Source organism: Suillus paluster, assembly GCF_016628075.1.
Source record: "Suillus paluster strain FC165 chromosome Unknown EDB91scaffold_5, whole genome shotgun sequence".
Classification (NCBI taxonomy): domain Eukaryota; kingdom Fungi; phylum Basidiomycota; class Agaricomycetes; order Boletales; family Suillaceae; genus Suillus; species Suillus paluster.
Window position 1 is genome coordinate 399166 of NW_024537565.1, and position 14276 is coordinate 413441.

General features: G+C 49.1%; 5 protein-coding genes across 5 annotated transcripts; 2 read left to right on the plus strand and 3 right to left on the minus strand.

Moving 5' to 3' along the window:
- Positions 1 to 14: 14 nt before the first annotated feature.
- On the minus strand, positions 15 to 2517 carry EDB91DRAFT_1326827 (MFS general substrate transporter; the record flags this gene model as incomplete). The annotated part of the gene is made up of 17 exons (XM_041325235.1): positions 2495 to 2517; positions 2415 to 2444; positions 2076 to 2352; positions 1877 to 2021; positions 1796 to 1824; positions 1707 to 1744; positions 1583 to 1658; positions 1396 to 1526; positions 1314 to 1335; positions 1233 to 1256; positions 1155 to 1185; positions 1082 to 1100; positions 990 to 1033; positions 777 to 907; positions 342 to 725; positions 210 to 290; positions 15 to 156 (listed from the first exon to the last, which is right to left on the minus strand). Exons 3-17 carry the CDS (start codon positions 2291 to 2293, stop codon positions 15 to 17), a joined length of 1515 nt encoding a protein of 504 aa, XP_041182073.1. The 5' UTR covers positions 2294 to 2352; positions 2415 to 2444; positions 2495 to 2517.
- A 2111-nt stretch (positions 2518 to 4628) lies between these two features.
- On the plus strand, positions 4629 to 5366 carry EDB91DRAFT_602610 (uncharacterized protein). The gene is made up of 2 exons (XM_041327840.1): positions 4629 to 5069; positions 5127 to 5366. Exon 1 carries the CDS (start codon positions 4728 to 4730, stop codon positions 5067 to 5069), a length of 342 nt encoding a protein of 113 aa, XP_041182074.1. The 5' UTR covers positions 4629 to 4727; the 3' UTR covers positions 5127 to 5366.
- A 1000-nt stretch (positions 5367 to 6366) lies between these two features.
- On the plus strand, positions 6367 to 8303 carry EDB91DRAFT_1243637 (MFS general substrate transporter; the record flags this gene model as incomplete). The annotated part of the gene is made up of 11 exons (XM_041322322.1): positions 6367 to 6593; positions 6642 to 6722; positions 6776 to 7001; positions 7061 to 7070; positions 7139 to 7155; positions 7202 to 7418; positions 7466 to 7679; positions 7734 to 7924; positions 7981 to 8041; positions 8093 to 8203; positions 8258 to 8303. 11 exons carry the CDS (start codon positions 6367 to 6369, stop codon positions 8301 to 8303), a joined length of 1401 nt encoding a protein of 466 aa, XP_041182075.1.
- A 586-nt stretch (positions 8304 to 8889) lies between these two features.
- EDB91DRAFT_1216608 (DNA topoisomerase) lies at positions 8890 to 12430 on the minus strand (the record flags this gene model as incomplete). Its single annotated transcript, XM_041320834.1, has 12 exons — positions 12197 to 12430; positions 11776 to 12140; positions 11545 to 11720; positions 11252 to 11492; positions 11115 to 11196; positions 10917 to 11053; positions 10646 to 10866; positions 10408 to 10599; positions 10044 to 10348; positions 9658 to 9991; positions 9286 to 9462; positions 8890 to 9203 (listed from the first exon to the last, which is right to left on the minus strand). The coding sequence occupies exons 1-12, from the start codon at positions 12275 to 12277 to the stop codon at positions 8890 to 8892; spliced, it is 2625 nt and encodes an 874-aa protein (XP_041182076.1). The 5' UTR covers positions 12278 to 12430.
- A 920-nt stretch (positions 12431 to 13350) lies between these two features.
- On the minus strand, positions 13351 to 14230 carry EDB91DRAFT_1045319 (uncharacterized protein; the record flags this gene model as incomplete). Its single annotated transcript, XM_041313177.1, has 2 exons — positions 13351 to 14062; positions 14121 to 14230. The coding sequence occupies 2 exons, from the start codon at positions 14228 to 14230 to the stop codon at positions 13351 to 13353; spliced, it is 822 nt and encodes a 273-aa protein (XP_041182077.1).
- Between the last annotated feature and the right edge of the window lie 46 nt (positions 14231 to 14276).

Below are 14276 nucleotides of genomic sequence, written 5' to 3' on the forward strand. Positions count from 1 at the left end.
ATAAATTACGGAGCTCACCTAAACAGCGGACTGGCATCGCCCATGTCCTTGAAGTCATCTCTCCTGCTGTCAGTAATACCTTCCGCGAGACATTGCGCTTGTTTCTTTTTGTTAAGCCGGTCGTAGTTCCACATAGAGAACAGGCTCAATGAAATTCTGTTATAAAACCTGTAAGTTGATATTGCAGTTCAGAAAACTGAGAGGCATACGAGAGAAAGAGGAATCCTATGATGGTGCCATGCCCAACGTGGAAATGTGGCGGATCGATGTAAATGAAGGAGGAGCAAATACTAAGGCAGGGTTGAGCAGACGATGCATATATTTGTGATAACATGACGCACCCTCCAAGGTTTCCAATGCCAATGACCATCGCTATCACGACTCCACGCTTGAAGTCGCCTCCTGCATTCGAGCCTGCCCAAGCGAGATCAACTGCGATGGTGGGATAGACACCAATAGCAGCTAGACAAGTTCCAGCATACGACAGGCCTGCTTGTCTGTCGCAATAAAGCATGATATATCCCACAATAGACACCAAGGCGCCACCTATGATGAACGGGCCACGAAGATTGTACTTGTCAGAATAGACTCCAACTAGGATTGTGGTAATACAGCCAGCAATAAATGGTGGGACTGAGAGCAGCTGAGCATGGGTAGCCGAGTAGCCGAGCTCGTTGATGATGGTTGGGGTAAAGAGAGCGATAGCATAAACAGGGACAAGCAAACTGATGAGAGACTCAGCTCATGAATGCAAGATAAGAGGAGGCAGGGAGTACCCCATATATGTGAAAACTTGAATGTAAGTCTTGTAGTCTTTCATGGCTTGCAAAATGAATCGAAGATCGTAGTGAGTGGCGAGACAATCTGCATCCTGCTTGAGCATATTTATGACGTATGCTCTCTCCGGCTCAGGTCAAAAACGTGGCCGTTTCGGGATACTAAGAAGTTTCGATCACTCATTGAAAGGTACAACAAAGACGTGAACCTACATCATGCATGCAGAAAAAAGAGAAACATGCCACGAGAAGGGTGGCTGATTGAGGATGAACATTTGAACTGCCTCAGATCTGGCGCAACTTACCAATGCCCTCTAAGCAGAACTGGCAGTGTACGTAAAATTAGTGACCTCACAGTGTGAAAATTTGCGAACATACGATCCATTGCCAACCGTGCAATCCTCCAATACTAATAAACAAATCAGTGTGGGCTGGAAAGGGCCATGGATTTCTTACCCCTCCATCCGCTCGATACCATACCTGTATGCATGAAAAGGTCAAGCCCGACAACGTTGATAGGAAAGGTAAAAGACTTACGCAAGGAGTCCGCCGAAAGCACCTGATAACGAAAGAAAATATAAACAAAAATAAAGCTAGTGCTTAGTTACATGTTGCCTACCTGCGATTGTCGCTGCAGAAAAGAATATAGCAATTCGTTTTGACTGTTCAGATCGGGGATACCAGAGAGATATGTAGTAGGTCACTCCAGGGAATAGTCCTGCTTCTGTCAAGCCAAGGAACAGCCGAGCTCTACCGTCGCATAGTTTAGTGTGTCCGTTGTCATCATTTAGGTACGCCTTACGCACACGACGAGAGATCGAAACGAATCGACGAGACACATGAGGGTCATCACAAGACCCCATGCGACCATGATAATTGGTACTGGATTGACGTCAGGCGATGAGAAAAAAGAAGCACAGGTTAACGTACTCCAGCGCGATGGTCTGAATAGCTTGAGCGCGATGTTCCTATACAAACATTGAGAATGGACACGTTACTCTTGATTAAGTTGAACATACGAGGGAACCTCGGCAAAACTGTACAGAATCTAGAGATGATACCTCGGCATTTAGTGGAACGATAGTGATAGTATTACGCACAAAAAAGACGGCCGCAGCGATGTTGTACCTGAAGCCAGTCAAATGCAGGTCTTGAGACATGCCAGCGACTTTCGCGTTTCCTAGTGATGGTGATGAAAAGACAGGATGAGGTACACGCCCCAACTTACCAACATTGGTCCGGTCTCTGAATGCAGCGCAAATGTGAACCGACACTAGATAATATATACATTCAACTCACAAGAATGACAGCATGTACAACAACGAAACGAATGGCAACAGGTGCCAGTCGAGCTTGCGCAGAATGCGCGCTCGTTCTCCCGGATTGAACTCCTCGACAATTTGTTTTGCCTCTATATGGAAGTTCGTCTCAAAGCTACCCTTGCGCAAGGAGCCTGTGCTGTCCTGAGATATGGTACAGATTGAAAGGAAAGACTGGTTAAATGAGTGGCTTGTCATCTGGAGAGTCGAGATAAATCTCCGAGTTTGACTTTAGTGAATGGTCAGTGTGGTTGGTGCTGGAGTTGCCAGAGGAGTCAACGAAAGAGAAAAGAAAACTTCAAACATAAAATAACGTTACCCGATCACAAACCGGCTAGCCTCGGTCAGACTATGTCAGGGTAGCCAAGCATTGTACAATTATTCCTACTAGTCACGAACCCTTGACGGACCCTGCAAAGCCTCTTCGGTTTCACTGACTCGAACTCGGACACACATGATGTATCAGAGTACAAGCCAATGTAAACTGCTTCCTGAATCATGCTTCGATACTACATCTGTAGCACCATAGTCACTGGGCAGCCCATTCCATGAGATTCCGGAGAGCTGAAATTTACTGCAGGAGTCAGTGGCCAGGGACGAGTGCGGTAGCAGTACCCGATGCGGCATAGTCAGTGGCGAATTTCAAATTATGTACGTCCCGCCGTCACGTACTAAGGTTATGTCACATCTTCCTTTGATAATCCGGTCTGCTAGCGAACTACCACACGTTTGTCTGATTGTCCAGCGAGGGGACAGATGCATAAGTATCGTCATACCATCTTGAGACCACTGGTGGCACCTTTGCTTCAGCCTCAGTCGCTTGCAAGGCTTTGCAACTTCCTGAATCCTGTTTTTCACCACGATGCACAACCTACTATGATCGTGATGAAATCGTTGGAATCATATTGATGTGCTTCCGTATCTACTAATGCGGAGAGCCATGTTGGAGCTATGCACAGATTTTGACCACGTAACTCACATTTCAGCAAACGCTAAGTTTCAATTCCAAGCATTGCTTGAGCCGTTTCGAAGTTCAGGCTTCAAGGTACGTCGTGCCTATGGATGTGTGTGATTCATATGGACGTTTTGACCACATGAGTACTTGATAATGAAGACACCGCGGTCCGCTTTGCTGCCCGTCCCATTGTCATGTCTGAGGTACAAAAAGAGGTCGGCAAACTTGGCAGCAGCGAAGACTCCGGTTCTCACCACGCAGAGATCTTTGACCGTTTGACGGGATAGAGGAGATACTATTATCACCCTGTCACCCAGGCTTTGATGCTGGGACCGGTGTGCTTCATGTGCCCTGGCATGTTCGTTGCGCTTACTTGTCTCGGTGGTGGTGGCCAAGTCAAGGGTGTAGTCCAGGGCAATGCTAGCGCGATATTGTACTCGATTTTTGCATTTTTAGGTTATTCTCTGGTTAAGACAAGGTAGTCGCTGTTGCCGTTGCAGTTCTATCGACAATGTCCTTGGTCGTCGGCGGACGCTGATGCTTGGAACTTGGGCTGCACATTGTATACTGCCTCGTTCCTGTAAGATGACTTATTAATCGATTCTATCCTGGGGCAGGTGCGAGTGCTTTCGTTGAAGCGGCTGGTGCCATCCTTGGTATATGTGCAGCTTTGCTTTGGACCATTCAGGGCTCTTTGACGATGGCATACCCTACCGAAGCTCAGAAAAGCATGTTCTCATCTATCAGTTGACCCATCTTGAGTCTCGGGGGGGGGGGGGGGGGGGTTGTGGGCTTTGCTGTAGCATTCAGTACCAATTTCACGAGTACGTTGAGTGATGGGTTGTGATTGAGAAGATGTGCTCATATCTCCACTGTCAGCCCGACAGCGGTAAGAGGCCAGGGGCACACCATTGCATGAGCTTGATGCTGGAGATGCCGGATTTTGGATTTTGACACCTTCAGTTAGCAATGGCACATATGTATGTCATTCGATAATCTATTGTCAGCAGAGATGGACACTTCTTTGAGTTTGCTTTCTGATTTTGACCCTCATCAGCGTGTTTCTCCCGCTGTTCATGGCAAACCCACACAAATCGCGAGGGCGGACAGATCGATTATAGCAGCTGCGGTACATTACGATACGGTACTAGAGTTGTATTTTACAGCAATCGGATTCGACGTCATGTTCTGGTGAGAATAAGGTTATGTCAAAGAAGCCTGCACCTCCATCGCCGCGCAGGGATTCCTGCTGCATCAACACCATGGCCCAAGCCACAGCTCGCCATCGAGGAATGGGAAACCAAGACACCTCTCAGTGACCTGCCGCTCCAGAGCGTCGCAGGTGGTCAAAGTTACCAGTGAGAAAACACCTCGAAGACAATCAGATCTGAATTGAAACATGGAAACGACTAGTACTCACCCGTGTTGAAGATTCCGATTCTACGAGTGCATCACCCCTATTCGCCTCGGGCCCTAGCTCTGGGAATAGACGCACGCCCCTGTCGACTTCCCCAAATAAAGTGGCTTACTAATCACTGATGATTATTTGGGTAACTTCACCCGAGATAGACTGCACTCCCGCACCTGTTGTTGAAGTGGTGTTTTCGACTGGGTAGGCTTAATTATTCATCACTAATCCTTCAATCGCCAAGCTTTGGCAATTCCTTTGTCGTTAGCATGGCTGCCCCTATATGTAGCGTCAAATCTGGTAGGACGAGAACTGAGCTGGTAGCCTACAACATTACGGTCTATTACCAGGACGCTGCCACCTTTTTCAACAATCCCCAGCTTAGTGCCGTTAGTCCAGATATCCTCAAGGCTTCAGAGCCCAACGACGATAGCGTTTACGAGCTTCTTCGTACCACGGACCTCTCTATGTCTCCTGCACTAGCAGAGGAATCTGCTGTCAATGGCTTTGCCGTACTTCTGTCACTTGCACTGGGCTACGCGGAGAGGAAGGGTTTTAAGGACAATGAAGGACTCTTCTCGTCATTTGTGCTGAAAATAGTACGAAAATAGGCAAGCCAAAACGGAGTGTGCATCATCGACGAAAACGAAACCTTGCTTCTTGTGCAGGAAGACAAGCGATACATGGACAGTTCAGATCTCAGATGCCGAACCGCAGCTCATTGCAGATGGGCCCATCGCTGCTTTCGCTACAAATAATCAGACTCGCCAACAAACCCTCGGTCAGCGTCCCCTTGATTCCGGTCGTGGCCGGAATCACTATGAAGGGCACCGCACCAATTTTTCCCCTTTCTTTTTACAAAGTTGAGGTTACAGCCGCACTCCTCACCACTGTTGCAGGAGGGTCGAGGCACCAACCACCGTCTATGCACACATCCCTGATATCCCAAGACCTGATCGCCGTTGGAGTGAAGGCATGAGCTGTCGGATAATGGGGCTGTTATTATATCTTGCTATGAGGCTTTCAAGAAAGTCGTGAACTAGAGTGAGGGGTAAGTCCACCTTATCAAGGACCGAATGGTGACTGATTCGCTCAACAGACCTCAATCTTTATAGTGGAAAGAGACAAAGGGAGTGTTCTTTGCAAGACTTTTGCGCTATGTAGCACACATTCGGCAAACACTGGGCGCAGTTCTGTCACACAGGCCTTCGTTCCATTTCACTTTCAGCTATCCTGTGCTCACTGACTTCTGCGCATATTGACCTTGTAATGAAGTTCGATCCACGTGGCTGAGTGATTCTGATCAAGAACCATGCAGATAAGTCCGTGAAATCGGCGGGTGCGTCTGGTGTGCTGGAATCGTGAGTTTATCGTGCCTCTATGTGAACAAGCCGCTGTACCGGTACTTCAAATACACGAACACCTTCCTGTCGATGTAGCGCCTTCGCTGGCATGATTTCGCTGCACCAATAGTGTACCTTCTCGTCACCAATCACACGGTCATACAGGAGTTGACACCTGAGCAGAATGTGAATCATGTAAAGGATCGAACTTCCGGCAGCTGCAGTGGATAACGCGAACCGGTCATCCATTCACAGATCAGGGTAGCCCCTTCCGTTCCACTGACAAATATTACATCAATATCGCTCCATGTGATTCATGAATAATGATTCGACTCAGAGAGGTACATTTTACTGCAAACAGTCACCGCCGCCGGGCGGCGAACTTCAAATTCTTGTCATGATCATAATCTTGACACGACCGTCTCTCCTGTCGGTCGAACTATTACGCACCATTCATCTTTGCGGCTCGCAGAATCCGCATACCATCTTATCCCCTAGGCAGACCGTATAGAAGGAAAGAAGAAAGAAATTCGTTCCTTCTTGTCCACTGTATCTTCTAACTACCATGTCTCGGGCGCATGCAGAGGTCTTTGACCGTCCGACGGGATGGAGGAGACATTACTACCACCCCGTCACCCAGGTGTCGATGCTGGGACTCGTGTGTTTCATGTGCCCCGGTATGTTCCTTGCGCTCACTGGTCTCGGTGGCGGAGGCCAAGTCAATGGCACGGTCCAGGCCAACGCTAGCGCGATTTTGTACTCGACTTTTGTGTTTTTTGGGTTGTTTTCTGGGTAATCCAAGGTCGTCGCGTTGACCTATGACGACTAATGCCGTTGCAGTTCTATCAACAATTTCCTTGGTCCTCGGCGGACGCTGATGCTTGGAACTTGGGGCTACTCGTTGTACATTGCTTCGTTCCTGTAAGATGACTTATTAATCGACCTTGTTATTTTACTGAAACCTTGCACTTCAGTGCTGTCAGCATTCATCCTGGGGCAGGTGCGAGTGCTTTCGTTGAAGCGGCCGGTGCCATCCTTGGTATCTGTGCAGCTTTGCTTTGGACCGCTCAGGGTTCTTTGATGATGGCGTACCCTACTGAGGCTCAGAAGGGCATGTTCGTATCTATCAGTTGGTCCATTATGAGTCTTGGAGGGGTTCTGGGTTCTGCTGTATCATTTGGAACCAATTTCAACAATACGGTGCGTGATACTCGTGACGTTTGTGAATGGGAAGACGTGCTCATATTTTCCACCGTCAGGCCAACAGTGGTAAGGGATAGGGCACACCATGGTTATAGCCTGACGGCGTACTAACTGACCAATTTTGATATTCTCAGTTAGCACTGGCACATATGTATGTCATTCGATTGTCCCCTGCCATTAGACTGACACCTCCTGAGGTTATCTTCCTAATTGTGACCCTCATCGGTGTATTTCTCCCGCTGTTGATGGCAAACCCAGACAATATGATTCGTACGGACGGGACTCGCGTGAATCAGGTCAGCCACACATCTTGGAAGACGGAGCTGTTCAGCCTGTACGTGGCCCTGAAGACCGACCCTTGGATTATCCTCCTCTTCCCGATGTTCCTCGCCAGTAATTTCTGCTATGCCTGGGGTTCGTATTGTGCCTGGCATTAGCGCGGTTGCTGATATATTGCGCAGAATACAATGATTACAACGGCGCAATATTTACCATTCGTGCACGGAGCCTCAACAACGTCATGTCCTGGACAGCGCAGATCTTCGGATCCGTCTTGATAGGTTACTTTATCCTTGACCAGAAGACGGTCCGACGTAGAGTCCGTGCCTTTTACGGTTGGACCCTTGTATTCTTCATGGTTTTCGTTGCCCATGTCTGGGCGTATTTCTACCAGAAGTAGGTCATCTTGCCGTACTACATGCCCCAATTTACAATGGAAGCGTCCCCTAGGACATATATTCGCGCTGAAACGGGCGCGAAGGATGCTTACAAGATCGACATCATGGACGAAAATTACGTTCCCCATGTCTGGCTTATGATATTCCATGGCTTCCTTGATTCAATGTGGCAGACGTATGCATACTGGCTGATGGGCGCGATGTCGAACGACCCTGCTAAGCTGGCCGTGTTCACTGGCTTCTGTGCGTATTAGCCTTGAAATGAAAGTTCGAGTTTGATGCTGACCAAAACCATGTAGACAAGTCCTTGCAATCGGCGGGTGCAGCAGGCATTTACCGTGCCGATGCCGTTGGAATCTCGTGAGTTCATTATTCATCTGTGAACAAGCCGCCGCTGGACCAGCACTTTAGATACATGAACATCTTCCTGTCGACCTGGTGCCTGATGGTCGCTGGCATGGTCTTCTCTGCACCCATGGTGTACCTTCGCGTCACCGACCACACGGACGAGGATAAGACTCTGTGAGTACCCATGATGACTAATGCACCTCTCGCCGGTGTTGACATCTACCACAGGATGGAGGTCGAGCCCCCAGCAGCTGCAACACCTGAGAAGGCATAACTAAACATTATGTAAGGATAGACATGTTACTGTCGAGACTGTATATTGTCGGAGTGACTCGCCGCTGGCTTGGAGTCTGAGTACAGTCAATGGCAAATCTAAAAGAGCAACACAGTAAAGTTGGTTCCATTCCGAGCGGTATTTTCCAACTGCCTCAGAAATCATCTGGAGCGCCAAACGTCCCTCCTTTTGTCTTGAAGGCCCCTTTCTTCCCACCTCTCTTCCCACCTCTTCCTCGGGAAGTGGAAGACTTCGCACTTCTTGAAGTAGGTTTCGCGCGCTTCGATGGACCAGGTCCACCATTATCAGGACATTCTATCATATCATGAGTGAATGGGGCATCTATGTAGAGATACAGCACCATACCAGAAGTCCAATGCCCTGTCTGTCCACACTTGAAGCACGTATCACTGGACGCTGATCCTCCTGCCTTTGACGCCGGTTTCGAGCGACCAGCCACGTCACCATTTGGACACGCTAAATTTGATTAGTGTCCCCTGCCAACGCCATGTAATGATGCTCACCAGACGCCCAATGGCCTACTTGATCACACTACATGGAAGCTTAGTTTCTCAAGACCTTGTGGTTACACGCACACACGAACCTTGAAGCACTTTCCGCTACTGGAAGTTGGATCATTTTGGCTTCCCGATCGGAACGACATGGGGCGTGGAGCAGCAGCGCTCTGAGGTTTGGAAGGTTCATCGTCCCACTCGAAGAATCCACACCCATCGTCCTTTCCTTTGGGACATCCCCAGAATATTCGTCCTTTATTTGGTCCCTCCTTAGTGACGGTGCGCCGTGCTGCGTCTTCACGACATTGGCATTGACGTGCAAGAGCGTCGACCTGGTTAAGCTCACAAGGCTTTGTATGAAACACGACGCGATACAAAACATGAACTCACCGAACGTTCGCTAGCCAATGCGCGCTTTGCTGGGATGAGAGGAACGGAGACGAGGGGAACCGGATTTGCAGGCAAACCGACCGGTCCATCTTCACACCATTTGAAGAACCCGCAGCCATCACCGACCCCGCAAGCATAGAACTCTTTACCTTCACGGGCTGACTTCTGCGTGACTATTTTGCGCTGAGATGGAACACCACATTCACATTCGGGCGTCGTGCTTGAGGAAGGCAACGGATTGGATCGTGGGGCGGCTGCCGGGGCATTCACCCGCGACGATGAGGGTTTACTTCCAGAAGAAGTTGTCCGCGAAACAGGAGCGCTAGGTTTCGATACTACATTGGATGCCCGTGATCGGCTTCGAGGTGATGGGGGAGGTGGGAGCATATCATCATCCAAGTCTAGAGAATCATATCAACTTTCATCCCTCATAACATAATTTTGCATACCATCAATGTCGTTGGAAGGTGGCGGCAGAGCTGCCCTGGCAGCGCCTCGTCCACGCCCTCTGGGTATTGGGGCTGCAGCACCCCGTCCGCGTCCTCGGCCGCGGCCACGACCTGCACCTCCTTGTGGGAGTCCTCCATTGTCGTCGTCATCATCATTATCGTTTCCTCGACCAGCACCCCTTCCCGCACCCCCTCCCGCACCCCTTCCCGCACCCCTTCCCGCACCCCTTCCCGCACCTCTTCCCGCACCTCTGCCCCTTCCCCCGCCCCCGCCGTTGCCGCCTGCACCGCCCTGATTTGCACCTGCGTTGCGTTCAATATACCTTCGCACGCTCTAAAATGCAGTATGAACGAGACGACAGCAGTGAGGTAGTGAGACAACCTACAGAAACAACCTTATCGAACTCTCTCTTTGCCAGAACATACATCTCCCTGTACTGTTCGATGCTCTCGGTGAGCATCTCTGCTTTGGACTTCGTGCCTTCGCAAACTCGAACCATGCCGCGTTCGGTTTCGCGCCTGAGCTGCGGCTTCGATAAGCTTCTCTCAAACCCAATTTCATTGTATCCTTCTATAAGCCCGATGCCGAGTGTCGAGGGCATAAGATGCTTTGTTGCACCGTCCATGCGTTCGATGACATACTCGCGGTCGATAATCGTCTGGATGTGCTGAGCAATCGTAGCATCAGTGCCTGCAGAATGACAGATAATCAGAATGGATCTAACAACAACGATACGTGCGGAAACACACCGATGCCGTTCTTGTCCATGAGGGTGACCAAGTCCGCCTCGGTGAGGAGTGACGGCGACGAAGTTTGACCGTCTTTGACTTCACATACCGTAGGAACGAACTCCTCGCCTTCCTCGAAGTTCGGTATCTCCTTTGCCGACCACTTGTCGTATGGGTATACTTCAAGGTAGTTTCTCTGAAGAACAATCAATCCTGCAACGGCATGAGCACATGTTATGGTCACAGCAGAGGTACTAACCGGTCGCATTAAACTCTTCACCACCATAATCCACTTGCACAATTGTTTCTTTGCCTTCTGCATCCTTGCTACAACTTGCAAGAAAGCGCCGGGTGATGAACTCGTAGACCTTCTTCTCGTCACCAGCAAGGTTCCCTGCATGAGCAGTGGGGTGGATGGGCGGATGGGCCTTGTCGTTGTTTTTGCCCCGCCTTGGAGCATTGAAATTGCCTTGATGCAGACTGGAGGCGTGGTGTAAGTATAGTGCGCGCAAAAATGTTGGGAAGCCTACCCAGTAGCAAATCCTCCCCAAGCAGGATCGGCGGTTTGCTTTTCGATGAGTGTCATGAAATTGAATTGAGGATCATACTGGTCTGTTTCAGTGCGTGGGTAGGACAAGAAGCCTTGTTGGTAAAGCTTCTCCGCGATCTGGATGAGTATGACCAGTCAGGTGGAAAAATAGGAGCGTCTCAATGTTGATTCAGCTCACATCGAGGACCTTTTTTGGAGCTAGCCTTAACAGTCTGGATCCAGCCTTCTGCAGCTCTACGGTGGTTAGCGGGAGTGGTTTGCTAAGATGTTCAACCCGGTCTAGTGCAATTCAACCGACTAAGAAACAAAACTCACTATTTTTTCACATCCTTCTGTGTCACCTTCACCACTCTGGCAGTGGGACTCTGCGAAACCTCCTCATATATCTCAGCAACAATATCGTTTTCAAATAAGTGCCCTCTTTTCCAGTTAAAGTCGACCTTCATGTCATCACGATCCACAGAAAGGTGTATGTACCAGAAGTCTTCAGGCACGAAGGACTTGACTTGATTGTATCTTTGGACGACAAACCCGAGGGTCGGAAATTGACAAGGACCTGCTCTCAGAAATGTGACATTTGAAAACGAGTGGCTCAGTGATGGACGAACCATACGAAACGACTTCTCTTTTTTCACGAAACTGGGCGAGCCGCGTCTGCAATGTAAGAGTTTGCATACGCGTAAATGCAGCGCCTATTCTTAGGTCAAGGAAGATGCGCGCTTCGACAGCATGGGCCTGGGCCATGTCAAGCTCGACGGGGTGCTGAGCAGCACGATGAATTTGTCTGTTACCACGAACCTCTGTTAGTGAAAAACTCTGGCCAATTATCGGGGACGCACTGAGGAATGATAGCACTAAACCTAGCCCTCTTCACAACGATTTGTGGGCGCGATTTCCTGCATACCTTGACAATCTCGCTCCCAATGTTTTCTCCCTCGCGATCACAATCTGTCCAGATCATAAGGGTATCTGCTGAACGTGCTTCAGTCAAGAGATTGCGCTCGATACTCTTGCTGTCTGCGGGTACAGTGGTCTGAATAGGTGCATCGAACAGCGTGATAGGGTCACAAGCATTCCACTGCCTATACTCGTCCGGGAAGTCGTGAGCTAGCAAATGGCCAGAGACGGAGGTTACTGTAAAATGTGACTGGGTCTGTGGATAATCAAAATCGAAGTTCTTGATGAATCTATTGGACGTTGCACGCTGGGAGTGGACCGTATGGATTTAAGAATGGTAGGACGCAGAAAGGTCCAACTCACTGTTTCCAGACGACCACCAGAGAGAATTGAGCTGATTGACCGAGCGATGGAAGGCTTCTCTGCTACACAGAGAACTCGCATGCTGCTGCTGAAGAATGTCGGAAAGTCTGACCCTCGAGGTCAAACTTGCTCGTTTGGCTTATAGCGTAACGGAATTATAAGGATGTCAATGAATACAGGCGCAAGAACAACGATTTGGAAATAAGGAGCCCTAAACAGACCTTTGCACCTGAGGCACCCTGAGCACTTCGACCGGACAAAACGCGACGCGGTCAGCACGCGTCGCGAATTAGGACTCCGCGAAGCACGTGCACTGCAGTGGCGCCAATCAATTTCAACGCGCTAGCATCTTGAACTTGATCAGATTCTTTGCAGTACACAAACTATCAAGCTAAGCTTGGAGGCATGCAGTATGTCTAACCGCAGCTTCTTCTCACTGCGTCGATCAGCATCAAACATTACTATGACCGATATATCATACTTAATCGAGGTCCAATCGCGTCGACGAGTTGGAAACTCCCGGATCTGTTTCATCCAGATCGTCGGTACTTACTAGCTCCAAAACGTCTACTATCCCCCGTAGAGGATTCGGATTGTAAATAATGGTCGTGCCAGGGGTCACCCAACCGCATCGGATAATATTTACAGCAGTTTACATCCGAGTATTTACTTCACAGAGAGCCATATCCTGTTGTGGACGGCATTGCAGCTCATGGTTGGATATATGGGTGATGTAAAATTGGATATGAATTTCCATCATCCTTATATGCAAACAGCTGTGAATAATAAGTATTTCCTGCCCCTGCCATCAGATGGTATAGTGAGCAGGACGTACAGCATTGTTTTCGAACTAGTTACACTCAACCAACTCCAAGGTAGGTCGATGGTATATGGTGTGTGGTACTACAGTTCTTGGCTTGCGACGTCGAGGAATTTAAGTACCGTCTTCATCCAATTTCTATACAATTCCCGTATAGTCTCTATGTCAACAGTACAAATATTACAGTAACGTATAGCGGTGTATAGTTGTCATAATATACTGTAGGTACATAAATGGTGTCCTTTGGCATCTTCATCCTACCAGCACTACAGGATGAAAACGTATTATTCTGAAATGCTGAGATTGGCGCCATGGGCCGACCTCTTCTATCACATCATCGTGTGTTCATGATGACCTCAGCTCGGTTCCACAAATCTGCGTTCTCATTCCACAAACCACCCGCCCACCTCGTCTGTGAGCGGCGCCATGGCACGACCACAACACGGGGATCTGTGATGGACTGGGCAATCGCTGCACCTTGCCCAAACCGAAGTTCATCCTCGCTGAGCATGCAACGAAGTACGCAGACCTTCAGCTTGCTGCAATTTGCCAATATGGCATTTAGGACATAGTTAACTATAGAGCCGCACGAGAATGGGAAACCGAACACGAGAGCGAGGTGTGTCAGCTGCGGGAGCATTGCAAAGTTTGGTGCCCAGGTCATTAACTGCCCCCAGGTATCATGCAGCTCCAGATGCGTGACCTCTTGGTAAAATGGGAGCGCAAAGTCGGGAGCGCGGCGGTGTGCAGCAACGTGCTCGGCAGAAAAAGACAGATGAGTGGGGCGGATGGAGGTGGTGACGACGAAGTGGGCGATGGGTGACGGAGTATGTGGCCAGACTCTAAGATCTGTTAGGCCAGTGCAGACTGCGAGGATCTCCATAACGTGACACGTCGGAATGTCAGAGAGGAGAAGTGTCTTGACATATCTAGCAAAAAATGTGGCGGGCTTGGTTTTGAGGGCAGAAATAAATCCCTCCAAAACTCTTGCTGATTCGCTATTGTCATATTTGAGTGCGACGCACTTGTAAATGGTAGGTTCTACCCTGTGGTAGAAAAAAATAACAAAAATGTTCCTCTTCGTTTCATAGAGCACCGACTCACCAGAACCGTACTCGTCGAGCGACCAAAGCCAGACTCAAGGCTGACCAACGGTCACTGGTGGCAGCGATTTCAAAAATATCTTGCTCCAGCTCGAAGGGAAGAGTAGACATAGTCTTATCAGATAACAGAGACACAGGAAAGCACATCTTCTGGACT